Source organism: Malassezia restricta, chromosome VII (genome assembly GCF_003290485.1).
Source record: "Malassezia restricta chromosome VII, complete sequence".
NCBI lineage: Eukaryota > Fungi > Basidiomycota > Malasseziomycetes > Malasseziales > Malasseziaceae > Malassezia > Malassezia restricta.
The window spans coordinates 420,318-434,614 of NC_040199.1; the positions used below are offsets into that span (position 1 = coordinate 420,318).

The 14,297-nt window shown below is 46.2% G+C and overlaps 7 protein-coding genes across 7 annotated transcripts; 5 read left to right on the top strand and 2 right to left on the bottom strand.

Moving 5' to 3' along the window:
- Positions 1 to 117: 117 nt before the first annotated feature.
- MRET_4032 (lipase) lies at positions 118 to 1,065 on the top strand (the record flags this gene model as incomplete). Its single annotated transcript, XM_027630659.1, has 1 exon — positions 118 to 1,065. The coding sequence occupies one exon, from the start codon at positions 118 to 120 to the stop codon at positions 1,063 to 1,065; it is 948 nt and encodes a 315-aa protein (XP_027486265.1).
- A 295-nt stretch (positions 1,066 to 1,360) lies between these two features.
- Positions 1,361 to 2,842, top strand: MRET_4033 (nitrosoguanidine resistance protein; the record flags this gene model as incomplete). The annotated part of the gene is made up of 1 exon (XM_027630660.1): positions 1,361 to 2,842. The coding sequence occupies one exon, from the start codon at positions 1,361 to 1,363 to the stop codon at positions 2,840 to 2,842; it is 1,482 nt and encodes a 493-aa protein (XP_027486404.1).
- A 189-nt stretch (positions 2,843 to 3,031) lies between these two features.
- Positions 3,032 to 6,741, top strand: MRET_4034 (structural maintenance of chromosomes protein; the record flags this gene model as incomplete). Its single annotated transcript, XM_027630661.1, has 2 exons — positions 3,032 to 3,119; positions 3,161 to 6,741. 2 exons carry the CDS (start codon positions 3,032 to 3,034, stop codon positions 6,739 to 6,741), a joined length of 3,669 nt encoding a protein of 1,222 aa, XP_027486247.1.
- MRET_4035 (conserved oligomeric golgi complex subunit 8) lies at positions 6,713 to 8,299 on the bottom strand (the record flags this gene model as incomplete). Its single annotated transcript, XM_027630662.1, has 1 exon — positions 6,713 to 8,299. The coding sequence occupies one exon, from the start codon at positions 8,297 to 8,299 to the stop codon at positions 6,713 to 6,715; it is 1,587 nt and encodes a 528-aa protein (XP_027486248.1).
- Positions 8,300 to 8,395: 96 nt separating this feature from the next.
- On the top strand, positions 8,396 to 9,067 carry MRET_4036 (uncharacterized protein; the record flags this gene model as incomplete). The annotated part of the gene is made up of 3 exons (XM_027630663.1): positions 8,396 to 8,473; positions 8,499 to 8,595; positions 8,622 to 9,067. 3 exons carry the CDS (start codon positions 8,396 to 8,398, stop codon positions 9,065 to 9,067), a joined length of 621 nt encoding a protein of 206 aa, XP_027486250.1.
- A 133-nt stretch (positions 9,068 to 9,200) lies between these two features.
- Positions 9,201 to 11,105, top strand: MRET_4037 (uncharacterized protein; the record flags this gene model as incomplete). The annotated part of the gene is made up of 1 exon (XM_027630664.1): positions 9,201 to 11,105. The coding sequence occupies one exon, from the start codon at positions 9,201 to 9,203 to the stop codon at positions 11,103 to 11,105; it is 1,905 nt and encodes a 634-aa protein (XP_027486424.1).
- A 52-nt stretch (positions 11,106 to 11,157) lies between these two features.
- On the bottom strand, positions 11,158 to 14,297 carry MRET_4038 (trehalose 6-phosphate synthase/phosphatase; the record flags this gene model as incomplete). The annotated part of the gene is made up of 2 exons (XM_027630665.1): positions 11,158 to 13,238; positions 13,265 to 14,297. The coding sequence occupies 2 exons, from the start codon at positions 14,295 to 14,297 to the stop codon at positions 11,158 to 11,160; spliced, it is 3,114 nt and encodes a 1,037-aa protein (XP_027486458.1).

The window sequence follows — 14,297 nt, forward strand, 5'->3', positions numbered from 1 at the left end:
GACACGTTGTTGGGCTGGTAGAGATGCAGTGATGCGTGCATCATTGTAGAGCTATAAGGGCAGGGCAATTCCTTTGTATAAAAAGATCAAGCAGCCCACCCTCTTCAATCTGGCAAGATGGCTTGCTTCCGTGTGATCCTATACCTTTCAGTAATCTTTTTCGTTCAGTGCGTTTTTGCCGCACCTAAAGGTATCACCAAGGTTGCGCCGGAGAACCACAATTTTTTCGGTCGTATCACATCTTATGCTCATCCTAAGGATGTTCCTGACCCGGTGCCCATGTACCAACAATTTGCCGCCCTCGCACAGCAGTCCAACTGCCATAACTATCATATTAACATTAGTGTTGGTGATGCGACGCTCTTATACAGTTGGGGCGACAATGACAGGAACCAGCGCTTGCAACTTTTCCACTCCAAGTCCCTGGGTATTGTGGCCTCCTGGGCGGGAATGAATCCTACGAAAATCAATTCTATCTTGGGTGCCGCCGATGTATTTCTTGTCGATGTGGACAGGCGCTATTTCCCACATGCTGAGAAGGGTGCTAAGCTTTACAAGGGCTTCCAGGATGCATACAAGCGTGTCGCGCCCACGTTTATTAAGGAGCTTCAATACTACCAGGAGTTATATAATGAAGATCGCGTGTCTCTTACCGGACTCTCCTACGGTGCAGCTCTCGCCAACATTGCGCTTCTGCATGTGAAGAAAAATTTGAAGCGTGGCTCAATCTACCGAACCGTCGCTTTTGGTCTTCCCCGTGTGGGCAACCAAGAGTGGGCTAACTCTATTGACAAACACGCGGACGGAAAGTTCTTCTATGTTGCTAATGGAAACGATCTGGTTGTTCGTGCCCCTCCACGAGAACTTGGTTATCAGCATCCATCTGGTCAAATTTGGATCAACCCTTCGAACTCAAGTAAATGGAAGTTTTACCCAGGACAGGAAAACGTTCATGGAGCCAATTCTGAGTTCGGCTACAGCATCCCTGATCACACTGGTGTGTATTTCCGCACTGAGATTGCGTCTCTTTGGGGTCACTGTCCTGCCACAGTTGGAAAGGATTGATTGTTATGAATATGTTTCTCTGAACACCTACGCGAGTATCTAGTTGTTGCTTTCCTTGTAAACCTCATTGCATTTGATAAACTATCCGTAGAGGAGCAAAATTACGCATAATGACCTTCCGATATCTGATTTGGAAACCCACACGTATTGGCTAACGAGACTAACAACTGTTGAAGCGGATTTTCCTCCACTTGAAATTGATGCGCTCGCCCAAGTTTGGTCCGCGGACTGAAAAGATGTACAACGCATGTGAATTCCGCACATAGGCGCACAGAGGTGTGTTTTCTTTGCCACCATGCACCCAGTCAAGGTCGTGGACCCACCAAATAGCAACATGGTTCTTCGGCAGGGAAATGTGTCCCAGGAAGAAGTGCAAGATATGTCATATTTGGGCACAAATGGGGGGGAAGACACAGGGAATGATCAAACTAACCCTGTTGAGGCGTCATTACATGAAAAAGAGGAAAAGCCCCAGGTTGGTAAGCCTCAGCCATTCTCGCATCATATTTGGGATCCAGAAGTTAGACCTATGCTCATTGCGTATTTAAAACCTGTATTTATGATGACATTGATTGTGATGGTGATGGTCTGGCTATTCTGCAGCATTTACTGGGGGTCTATGTATGGGTACAACGAAAACTCGCCCCGAATTGTTGGTGCTATTGTAAACCGTGATAATGGTTTGATTGGTCAAAGCATTGCTCAAGCTTTCCTTGATTTGAATGGCAATGATAACGAGCTCCCCCATTCGACATGGGAGCTTCACGATACATCGGAATTTCCTGATCATACTTCTTTGGTCAATGCTGTACAGCCTAAAGAGAAGTTTTACATCGCTTTGGAGATCGTTGAGGGTGCTACGGATAAACTGATTCGTGCTCGAGGCGCAGGAGATTCTTCCTACGATCCAAGAGTGGTCAATATTATCTTCGCCACGGCTATGAATCCTACGACTGTTCCCAGGTATATTACAGGTCCAGCGCAAAAAACTTTTGGCAAAGCACAGGTTAAACTTAATGCCCAGCTAACATCTCAATTTCTATCAGAAAATGTAAACAACCCTGAGGCCATTGAAACAGCAAATCGCGCACCTTTAACGCTTGTGAACCCCGTTGCATCGAACATGATGGATCTTCGACCGTGGAAATCGAACGTGGGTATGGCACCAACGTTTGTTGGTATGATTTACCTTGTCATTTTGTCATTCCAGATTGTCATGGCTGAATATATGGGCCGATTTGCCATTCAACCATATTTGCATTTTAAGGCGTTCGCTATACTCCGTATTGCTACGCCAATGGTTGCTTCTTTCTTTGTTTCTGTCATGATCTCTCTCCTCAATATTCCCTTCGATCTTCCATTCGACGCCATGTTCACTTATGGTGCTGGTTTTATGGTATATTGGATGTGCACACTGTGTGGCATTGTTGTTTTCATGCTTTGCTTGGAGTCCGTGATCACCGTCACTACTCCCAAGTTCATCGGCGTATTCCTTGTTCTTTTCATCATCTCCAACGTGAGCGTCAGTAATTCAGAACTCAAACTTCAGCCCAGCTTCTATTTGTATGGATATGCCATGCCATTTTACAATCTTCGTCGGATCTATCTTGCTATTATGTTCAATGTCGGCGAACGACTGAAAATTTTGAAATACATTGGTATCATTTGGGCTTGGATATTCGCCGTTGCGGCATCATTCGCTCTCATTATTTGGTCCGAGTACCTTAAACGCTTCAAAGCACACAAAAAGTCACTTGAACAAAACAAATCACCTTAGTATATTCCCTCATGTCTGCTATTTCATTTTATATATACTTAGTACATTCACTTGTTTCTCCAAGTAGGCATTCCGTTATAGCGGCGGGGTTAAGGGGATTTTATTAGTAATAAAACACCGCGATCTAGACGCGTTACGTGTTGTATCCATTCAGCTACATTGCAGGCGTAGACGCCTCGCCACTAAAATATGCCGTTGAAACACGTTGAAGTAGAGAATTTCAAGAGCTATCGTGGAAAACAGATCATTGGGCCATTCAATACATTTACTTCAGTGAGTATGTATCGACAGAATTGTTGGGACCACTAACGCGAAAAGTTGGACCCAATGGTAGCGGTAAAAGCAATCTGATGGACGCTATATCATTTGTGCTTGGTGTGCGCAGCGTGCACTTACGTGCTTCAGAGCTCAAAGATCTAATTTACTCTGAAAATGCATTAAATGACAATCACGAAATCAGCTATCATGAAGATGTGCCCACCCGAGCCAGTGTCATGGCCGTGATCGAAGATACCAAGCATACGGAACACAGATTTCAACGGATTGTTAACGCAAATGCTTCTACAGAATACCGCTACAATGGACGCATAACGACCTACGCTTCGTACAATGCTAAGCTGGAGCAACTCAATATTCTTGTAAAGACGCGTAATTTCCTTGTGTTTCAAGGAGATGTGGAATCGGTGGCTGAGCAATGCTCCAAAGATTTGAGCGACTTGATGGATCAAATTAGTGGCTCGCGCACATTGAAGAATGAGTATGATGAAGCGCGCATATCTTATGAAGAAGCAGCTGAGCAGTTGACCGCACTAGTTTCAAAACGCAAACTACTCCAAAATGAGCTGCGACAAGTTCGACAACACAAGGAAGCCTTTGACCGATTTGGTGCGCTCAAAAATGAAGTTCATAACCACACGATCCAGAAGATTCTTTGGCGCTTGTATCATATCAATGAGATTATCGAGATTCATACAGACTGGATTGAAGCACACGCTTCTCGCGGAGAACAGGCCCAAAAACGACTTCATGAAAAAGAACAGATGTTGTCAGAAGCGCGCAGTATGTTGGGCAGTGTACAGCAAAAGAAACTTGATCTGGAAAATGAGAGGAAGCAAGCGAATAGGTCTTTGGATGGTATCCGTCCCGAAAAAGACAGGCTCATTGAGCGGATTGAGCATGTAAATCGGAAGCTTCAACAAGCGCAGTTTTTGTATAAGCAAGCAGAAAAGGATCATGATACATTAAAGGAGTCCCTGAAACGATTGGAATCAGATGCTGAGCTTGTGCAAACATGTTCAGATAAAATGAAAGCGGAACAAGAAGCAGCATTAGCGGCGACATCTATCAAGTTGAATGAAACTGATCTTCAGAATTATCATGACCTTAAGCTAAAGTCGCAAAGCACTGTTGTGCAAGAGCGTTCACAAATGGAACAGTTGCAGCGGAAAATTCGTGAGAAGCAGACGTCGTTAGATGTACATCAAGATCGTATTCAAGATATGGAATCTAAGTTAGAGAGACTTGAGCAACTACTGGCATCGTTATCGGAAACGCAGGCGGAGCTGGCGACACGTGAACCAGAAAGCGCGGAAAAGCTGGGTAGGGCTAAATCGATTCTATCAACCTTGCAGAGTAAGAAAGAGTCGATTTCGTCAAGAGAAAAGCAGCTCAACGAGGCTTTGGTCGGTTGTTATAACCGATTATTGCGAATGGGCCAAGATCAACGAGTACATGAACGTGAAGCGCGTCTCAGGGAATCACTGCGTTCTTTGCGAACCATTTTTCCAGGTGTACATGGACGCCTTCTTGACCTTTGTAAGCCCACGCAACGCAAGTATGAATTGGCTATTGCCACAGCACTGGGTCGGAATGCAGAAGCGGTCGTGGTGAATCATGAAAAAACGGCAGTGGAATGTATCGAGTATTTACGAAATCAGCGTGCTGGTCAAGCCACCTTTATTCCATTAGATACGATCCAAACCAAGCCGATCAATGATAGACTACGAAGTCTATCTCCTCAAGCACGCTTGGCGATCGATGTGATTCAATACGCGCCAGTCATTGAACGTGCTGTTTCATATGCGTGTGGAAACGCCATGGTTTGTGATACATTAGATGTGGCACGGAATATATGTTATGAGCGTGCACAACGAGTAAAAGCTGTGACATTGGATGGTACGATTATTCATAAGACAGGTATGATTACCGGCGGTCCATCCATGCAAGAAACTGTAAAAAAATGGGATGACCAGGAACTGCAAGGCGTACAGCGTGAGCGTGATCGATGCATGTCAGAACTGAAAGAGCTTCAGCAACAAAAATACGTGCTAGAAGAAGAAGATGAGCTTGTGGCAAGCGTTACGCGAGCGCAAGCTTCCCTTCAGTCTATACGGGCAGAACAAGCAGACGTAATGCGACAAACGCAAGATGCCCAGTCTGAATGTGCCGCGATAATTTCGCAAAAGAAGAAAACTCAAGACATGATTGACAAATTAAACGAAGATATGTCACAACTGAGGTCACAAATGTCTGACATCGAGCATACTATTCATGCTGCTGATGACGATATCTTTACAGAATTTTGCGAGCGCATCGGTGTGGCTAACGTTCGCGAATACGAAGCAAACCAACTACATATCTCACAGGCGCTGAACGTGGCAACACAGCAATATCAACGCCAGCTTGCACGGATCGCGCATCAACGTACTTTTGCCGAGCAGCAATTGAAGAACACGGCTGATCGTCTCGCATTCATACAAGCTTCTATGGAGAAAGAAAGGCAGCGGATACCTCGCCTCGAAGAAGAGCTGCAAAATTGTGAAAACTCCATTCAAAAGTATCGTGAAATCAAGGCTCGTATTCAGGCATCCTTCGAGGCTATGCAAGAGGAGCACGATGAAAAAACAGAGACAGTGAATGAGAGACGCAAAGCACTGTTTCATGTCATGCGCGACGTTGAGGCACACCGCAAAGAAGTGGCTGAAAGGAACGATGAAATTGCTCAATTGGATACAGAAAGAGCAAATCTGTTTCGCCGATGTCGAATGGAGGCGTTGGACCTGCCGTTGGAATCGGGCGACTTAGCCAATGTCCCACTAGAAGAGGATGTATCAATGCCAGTCTCTGAAGCAGACAATGCAGTACAAACATGCCGGCAATATGACATAACAGTTGACTTTTCGCGTTTAAGTGATGCGGAGCGTACGGATCGAGGCTCAGGAAAGGAATATGAACTGCAGAGTCGAATTGATCTGGCTCGTGAGGAAATGGAAAAGTTAACGCCTAGTACCAGTACAGCAGAACGTCTAGATAAGCTTGAAAAGGAGCTGAAAATGTGTGAACATGAAATCGACAGTGGTCGCGAACAAGTTCGAGAGTCGAGAGATGAGTTTCAGCTCATTAAGAAGCAACGTTCAGACTTATTCATGAAAGCATACCATCATATCGCGGATCGTATTGATGGTGTCTACAAAGATCTTACCAAAACCAAGATGGCTCCTATGGGCGGAGTAGCTTACCTCACGTTAGAGGATACGGACGAGCCTTTCCGAGCAGGTATTCGATATCATGCCATGCCTCCGATGAAACGTTTCCGCGATATGGATCAGTTATCAGGCGGTGAAAAAACCATGGCAGCATTGGCGCTACTCTTTGCTATTCATACATATCAACCAGCACCATTTTTTGTATTGGATGAAGTGGATGCTGCTCTCGACGCGCAGAATGTTGCAAATGTTAGCCACTACATTCGTGAACATGCAAGCGATCGTTTTCAATTTATTGTAATTTCCCTCAAGGCGTCTCTTTATGAGCGAAGTCAGGGTCTAGTGGGCGTATACCGAGATCAAGAAGCGCATTCCAGCGCAAGTGTTACGTTGGATTTAGAGCAGTATGCTTGACAGTTGTACAAGCCTGACGCCACTCAGCACATGTCGAGAGTGAATAGCTTTCTTTAGGCTGGTCAAATACACCTTGGACAAGCGCAGAAGAGGCCCAAGGTGCAAGGACGTTCACAAAGCAGTGCTGTTCTTTTGATGGTAGATCAGAGAGGATATGAGCAAATCGCTTCCCCAAAGCATCCACGGCAGCTTGATGAATATTTAAAGGTGCAAAGTGTCGTAAAACATTTAGGGCAGCAACAACTTGCCTAGCGGTCCCAATGCACAGAGGATGTGAAGATAATGCTCTAGGCATTTTGTTGTGGCTTTCATTTTCAGGGCATGTTGCACTGATTTCTTCGGGGTGAATTGTGTGCAAGGCAGCAATCCACAGAGATAGTGCCGCGAAACCAAATGCATCCAAACTTGACTCAATTCTTCCTGTGCTGGGCACGAGAGAGAGTTCCAAAGAAATGCCAATGCTTGCTAAGCTGTCCGACACAAAGCATAATTTAGAATAGATCAGGCTAATTCGCTTCGACATTTCTTCCAGGTGAGGCGCGGGACCTATCGGGGCATGTGTATAATTATGCAGGTAGAGTGAAAGATATTCGTATAATACATCGATAGCATGAGTTGCAAACATGGAAATCAGTTGTACAGATATCGTGTCAATAGGTTGTGCTTGATCTACACGATTCTCCAAATAAAGAGAGGTAGCCGTAGCACACGCACTCATGACGGTATCTTTCCAGGACTCGATGTTGAGTAGTATGTCAGCATTAGGATCTAGGCAGGTGTGAACCCGGAGAAATCGAGCATGTAAAAATCCAAAGCACATATCCGCACTGTGTTGGTCAAGTTCTGTACCTGGATACTGAATGCGGGCAAACGATTTGAGTCGTAAAAGGTATGTAACACATGCACGCGCCTCTGGTAATTCGGCATTAGGATCGCGGAATGCTTGCATGAGGAGATGCTGGGCATGTAGCAGAACAGAATACATATTATCCAGCAAAGCCTGGACAACATGCTTAACCTCTTTTTCTTTGGGCGGTAGGTTTTGAAAAAAATGTTCTGTGAGTTGTAGAGCTTCCTCGTAATTCGCATTGGAAATAGAAGTGCTCACGAACTGAGGTAGTCGGAGAAGCTGGAGCAAGGATGTTTCCATGGTATCTTTCATAGATGAAGCGGAGTTCCTTAACGTGAGCGCAAAATTTGCTTGCTGCCCAAACGTTTCAATCGCTTGTTGAATTCGTGACACATGAGAATTTGTGAGTGAGGCCAGTTTGTCATCGCTGTATGAGCAGATTTGGGGGATTTTATCAAATGCTTCTTGAGCCGACACAAAGGCAGACGTATTTCGCACACATAGGTCAGACAGCTGGTGTTCAAGAGAAAAAACCGAGGTTTGTTGTTGGGCTGGTTGATGCTCGATAACATCAAGAGGATTCTGCGTAAGTTCACGTAGGTATCGCGCAGTTTCTCTGCTTATTGTTTCATGATGTTTATCCAACAACTTCAATTTCGCTAATGTGCTTTGTGTCGCATCCAGCGCAATGCCTGTATCCTGAGCCATACCTGGAGCCCTAGGAAAGCAGCGTTTGATCAAGTGCCCATCGCCTCCACTTGTCCGACGCCGTTCGGCTCCATTCCTCCTCCACTTAGAGGCACCATGCCGAAAAGGACCTACTCGGGAGCAGGGAATCACGCATCATCGAAAAAATCTCGGCCAGCGCCTATGGATCCAAGAGTATGTTGTATTTTTCTGATTTTAGGTACCCAAAGGTGCTGATCCTACTCGCAGTATATATTATGACCCAGTGTTTAATCCATATGGAGCTCCCCCGCCGGGACTAAGCTATAAGGAACGACGTATGTTGGTGCACAACTTACAAAAGCCCGTACACCAGATCCCTACGAAGAAAATAAGCAAAGAAAAATATCTGAAATACAGGTAAAAGCACCATCTTCACCCCCATTAGGCCAAGAAAATGATTCAGATGATGACATCGTCATGCCAGCGGGACCACCACCTTTCGCAAATGTAACACCCCACAAACCTGTATCTCAATCTTTCGAAACTATATCTGCACCTGTGAAATATGTGCACTCTGAGTTTGTCGAGAAATCGCAGCCCGAACCAGAGCCCGAACCAGAGCCCGAACCTGTGTATGATCCAGACTTAATGAATAAAGAGCTTCATGAGCTTGATTCGCCTGCAAGCAAGGTTGAAACCTCTACTGTATTTGAGTCCAAGCCGCAGATGCGAGACTTTCGAAAAGAGGCGGCGTCCTTCGTTCCTGTATCTGTGCTCCGCCGCCAACGACACAAGCCCAAGCCGTAATTCCCCAAGTTCAAATCACGTGTCCACATCGACGCGCGCGACGGTGGGTGTTGGGTTCTGCAGTGCATCGAACCCATCGTCACAACATTGAAGGGGTTCGCGTGGGTCCTGTGTTTGAAGCATCATCGAGAGTATGGGGGCAAATGAAAACGATAATAACCATTCATGTATAAGAGCACACACTCCCGTACGATTTGAGCGACGCTCTATTCGCACGCCATCACCCCAACACAGGCAGATGGTAGGCAACACGCGACTTGTACAGAGTGAACGAACTTGCCGTGTTGATAATTTGGATAGACTGCCAGTGAAGCAACTTCCACCCGCGGCCCCAGTGCTTCAATCAGATGTGGACTCATCGAGAATCTTTTTTGGCACTCCAACGAGTGCAGAACGCCACGCTACTTACGACTTAGTGTCCCAGGGGTTTTGTGATCAGGATACGCCTGGGCATGATCCGGATGAAAGCTCTCCAGGAATAGCTCGATGTGGTTCTCCTCTTGAAAATGTACGAGCTCGCCAATACTTAGTTCGCGATGTGCTTGGAGACGTGTCAAATTTGAGCCCTATGTCGGGTCACGGTTATTTAAAGTCCAGCTTGTCGCCATCGAATAATGTCAGATCGACGCCACTGCGGCATTCTACAAATCTTATTTCGTGTTCGTCACCTACAAAGATGACTCCAGTGCAATCAGCTCTCCATGACTGGGCATCGTCGCGATTTGAGCGCTCCATTTCTAAGCAAGATAATGATAAAAATGCATCCCTTTTCTCAGAAAAATGCAAGCCTCTTCAAAATTTATCTTCAACAAGTACGTTTTCTCCTTCTTCATCAAAGACGCACGAAGCAGAAAACCTGCCAATGGATGTGGTATTTGACGTTAGTGATCCGGAAAAGTCTCCCTCTCACACATTATCTAATTACCAATCTACCAAAAGTGTGAGACCAGATACACGTCGCTTAGGATCGTCGCCGTATGGCCCAGCTCAACGCGTTCCTGGATTTGTACCTGGCTCGGCAACGCCTGCGAAGCGTGTCAAAATGGGAGTAAGCACTATGTCACCCGGAACTAAGCCTTGGAACACTGCTTTTCAAAGCGCCAGAGTCCCAGTAAATTCTCCTATGAAGCAAAAAGAAACCTCAATGACCACTGCAGGTATCTCACGAGACGCGAGCGCCCCCTCACCAACCAAAGCTACCCGGTTGGTTCGACCTATAAAATACACGAACCATGCTCCAGCGATGCGTGTGTGGGATAGTCCAGATAAAGGATGCACTAAGAAGCGAGTTCTCCCTGTGAAGAGTGCTCCTAAGAAGGAAATCGCGTCTGTTTCTGAAAAGAAAGCTGCAGCTCCTTCTGTGCCCGTCGAAGTCCTCAATTCAAGCACCAGGTCCACTCGAATGTCGAATGATGCGTCTAGATTCCCTCAAGCATTCGCAGAGTCTGATGCGGCTGCTACACTCAAAGAAAGTTCATCTTCTGCAATTGCTAACTCCAATGACTCTATTGCGAGGAACCGTGTACCTCGTACCGCTCGGCGTGCACCTGCACCACGACATCCGCCCATCACAGCTCTGGAACTCGCTCGGCTGACAACAAAGCATACGAAACAAAATGAAATGTATAACGTGCAATTGGAGACACGCACACAACGTATCCCTGGCCCTCGACCACCAAGCCCATCACAGCATTTTGTGACCGGTCATGGTCAGCGAGCGCGTGTTCAATTTCGTCCAAATGAAGTCAAGACCGACGAGCGAGGCGAGCCTATGTGTCATACCCGTGGAGCAGGTGACGAAGAGGTATACACAACTCCGCCAGGAAAAGATGTGCGCTGGGATAAGCGGCTTGTTGTGAGCCCTTCGGAGGAAAAACAGGCTAGGTCAGAAAAGCCCTCTAGCGGTTGTCTTGTTCACAAGCCACTGACTTTAGATGCGTTTGGTAATGTGGCATGCCCCCCATTAAAAGGTATCACGAGACGGAAAATTCTCGTGAAGCGATTTGTTTACGACGATGATGACAATGTGGATGTGTAGATAGAATGTACAGTAGCATGATTTCGATTGTTAACTATACATGAAATTCGAGTTATTCTTGTTCATCCTGGTGAGCCATGGCTACAAGTGAATCGATAATACCATTGACATCACCAACATGCCAGTCTGCTCGTGTGCGTTTTGACGCAGGGCCTACAGTCAAGGTGAATATTTGCTCATGCCTGATATTGAGGTTGCGTGATGAAGCATTGACATAAGAGTTACGACTCAACGGAGCAGGCGGCGAAACGACCATCGTACTCACTCGGTCCGAAGACAAGGGCTCTTCATTAGAGGCATCATAGGCCAGTTTTGACAAGAAACGAAACATGTCTTCGTCTGTTTTATCGTCACCAACGCAAAAGACAAAGTCGACATCTGGAATGGCATACAGAAGCCGATGCACAATTTCGCCTTTGTTGATCGCGAGGGGTCGCACTTCCACATTTTTCTTTCCAACAACAACTTCAACTTGAAGGTCATTCTGAGATAGAATGTTGTCAAGTAGTGACTGGCATTCTTTGGCCTGGAATGAGCCAAAGTCAGGATCAGCATTTCGGTAATGCCAAACAATACTACTCTTCTTCTCTTCAATGTTGCTGCCGATCGTTCGATCAGTGAAGTAGCGAAATACATTCAATACATCTTGCTTCCATGACATGTCAAGTTCAGCAGATAAGTTTTGCCATGAGCTTTGAGAGCCATGTTCCTTGAAGTAGCTCCCGTGTTCAGCTGATAATCCCATCGCTGGAAATTGGCTGAAATACTTCGACAGGAAGGCTTCGTCGCGACCGGAAATTATATACATGATGTTGCGGTCATCATTCGACAGTATTTGCAAAGCCTCCAATAGACGCTGGGACGGCACAGCTGCTGATGGATCCTTAACGATAGGTGTTAATGTACCATCATAATCCAGTAAAAATAGGCGTTTCTTGGCAGGTGTAAAACACTTGAGCATGTGCTCCAAGTTAAAAATAGGTGTTGAGTGAGCAGAGTACCTATGCCGTAATCGATGCAGCATCTGTTGAACTAGGGACAATGCCCATGTGTGTGATGTTTTCGAAACCACTTGTTCGTGACACTGCTTGTTTCGGTCGTAACGTTCTTGATCACTAATGCACAGGCTGTGATGTATGGCCGCAGCCACGCCGCCAATATCCCAAGGGTTAATTTGAATGGCGGCTTGAAGATGAACTGCTGTGCCAGTGAATTCATTGATAATGATGGGACTTTGACCATGTTCATTTTGACAAACGACGTACTCCATAGACATAGTGTTCATGCCATCGCGTACAGACGTGACCAGTGCCAAATCTGCCACTGAGAGTAGGGCGTAATATTCTTCCCGTTCGATCAGTTGATGGTAGTGTTGCACTGGCGTAAAGCTCAAGGAGCCAAAGTCGCCATTGATGAGGCTTACCAACTCAGAAACTTGCCGCTCGAGTTTAGGAGAACTATGCATGGCAGGAATCGTGATTTGAATCAGAACGACATTATTTCGCCAGCGAGGATAATGCAAGAGAAGTTCGTAAAATGCTTGTAGTTTTTGAATGACACCGCGCACCACGTCCAGCTTATCGCATCCCACGATGATGCGCTTGTCTTTGTACAAATTACGAAGCTGGTGCATTCGTGATCCAATACCTGATTGAGTAGCCTCATACCGAACGCGTTCCACATCGATACCGATGGTGCTGTGACCCACCTTGGTCACACGGCCATTCGCTGATTCAACAAAGTTACCTTGTACCTCAAGCCCACAAATGCGCACGCAACATGACAGAAAGTGGCGAGCATAAGTTTGATTCTGAAAACAAATCAAATCAGCACCCAGCATGCCTTCTAAAATGTCGTGACGCTGTGGCAAACACCGAAAAAACTCGCTGCTTGGGAAAGAAGAATGCACAAATACACCGATGTGTACATCCGGAATCATGCGACGTACAAGCAGCGGCACAAGCAGGAGATGATAGTCATGTACCCAAACAATGTCGCCTGGTTTGTGCTCTGCCGCAACACGCTCCGCAAAGGCCTGGTTGACTTTCACGTATGACTGCCAGCTGTGTTGGTCCCATGTAGTTCTGTCTTCATCATCTCGCCACATCATATAATGGAAAAGAGGCCATAAAGCTGTTGTTAAACCCATGTATACGTACTCGCTTTGCAATACGCTTCATAGTGTGAATATGCAGATTGATGATCAAGCCACGTGGGAACATAACGGATACCGGCTATTTCCTCGCTGTTATCCGAATCCAGGGCGGGTGGTCGCATTGCAAGGCCACCTTCATGCAGAGACCATGCACTTCGGTTTTCTAAAGAGGCGAGCACGTCTTCAATTTCCTTGCGTTCTTCGGGCATTGTTTGCGACACTTCTGATCGCGTATCTAGTTCAGATTGCTGAAAGAAGCGCATATGAATGGGGGCGCCGATGTATGTTTGCTTGTGACTAGCGCATAAACTGTAAATGCCACTGTTCAGCGCCGAATGACCGCGACTCAGACTCAGAATCCAAGAGGGACGCCTCAACTTGGTAGAACCTGAAGTACACGATGAAGTGCTGCCTTGTTCACTGAATCCCGTACATTTGGAAGACGAGCTGGGTATCTCTTTAAAGTCAGACGAGCTAGCCTTGTGAATATGCGAATGTACAGCAGAAAGTTGGTCTTCCTCAGACATATCATCATCCACAAGCTCAGACAACATCCATGCGCGCCGACCAGCAACTCGACCGCAATGCTCTTGATTTCTTTGTAAAGGGTCCACGTTCATGCGATACGAGATCGATGTTTTCTCTTCTCTTTTCGATTCTAAGAGTCCCTGTTGTTCACGTTCCAACTTTCGAGCTTGAGCTGTGGCGGCCATTCTCGCGACACTATTCTTTGCAGCCTCCGCATGTGCTTTTCGCTGAATATAATCATGCTCCTTTCTTGGCGTAAAAGTGAAGGGCAATGAGTATACAACCTGGATAATTCGTCCGCTCAGCGGCTCCTTGGGACGTGCCATTTCGAGTTCATGTTGTAAACGACGAACACTTTCCCAGAGATCTTGAATCGAAGTGTACTCCTGATATTCTCCAGTAGATGGATTAGGTATATCAATTTGTGGACTTTCAGTGCCTTTGTTGATATGTAGAGAGCTAAATTGTGGGCATTCATGAGGCCTTGACTCGGGCCTGACCGTTGTCAT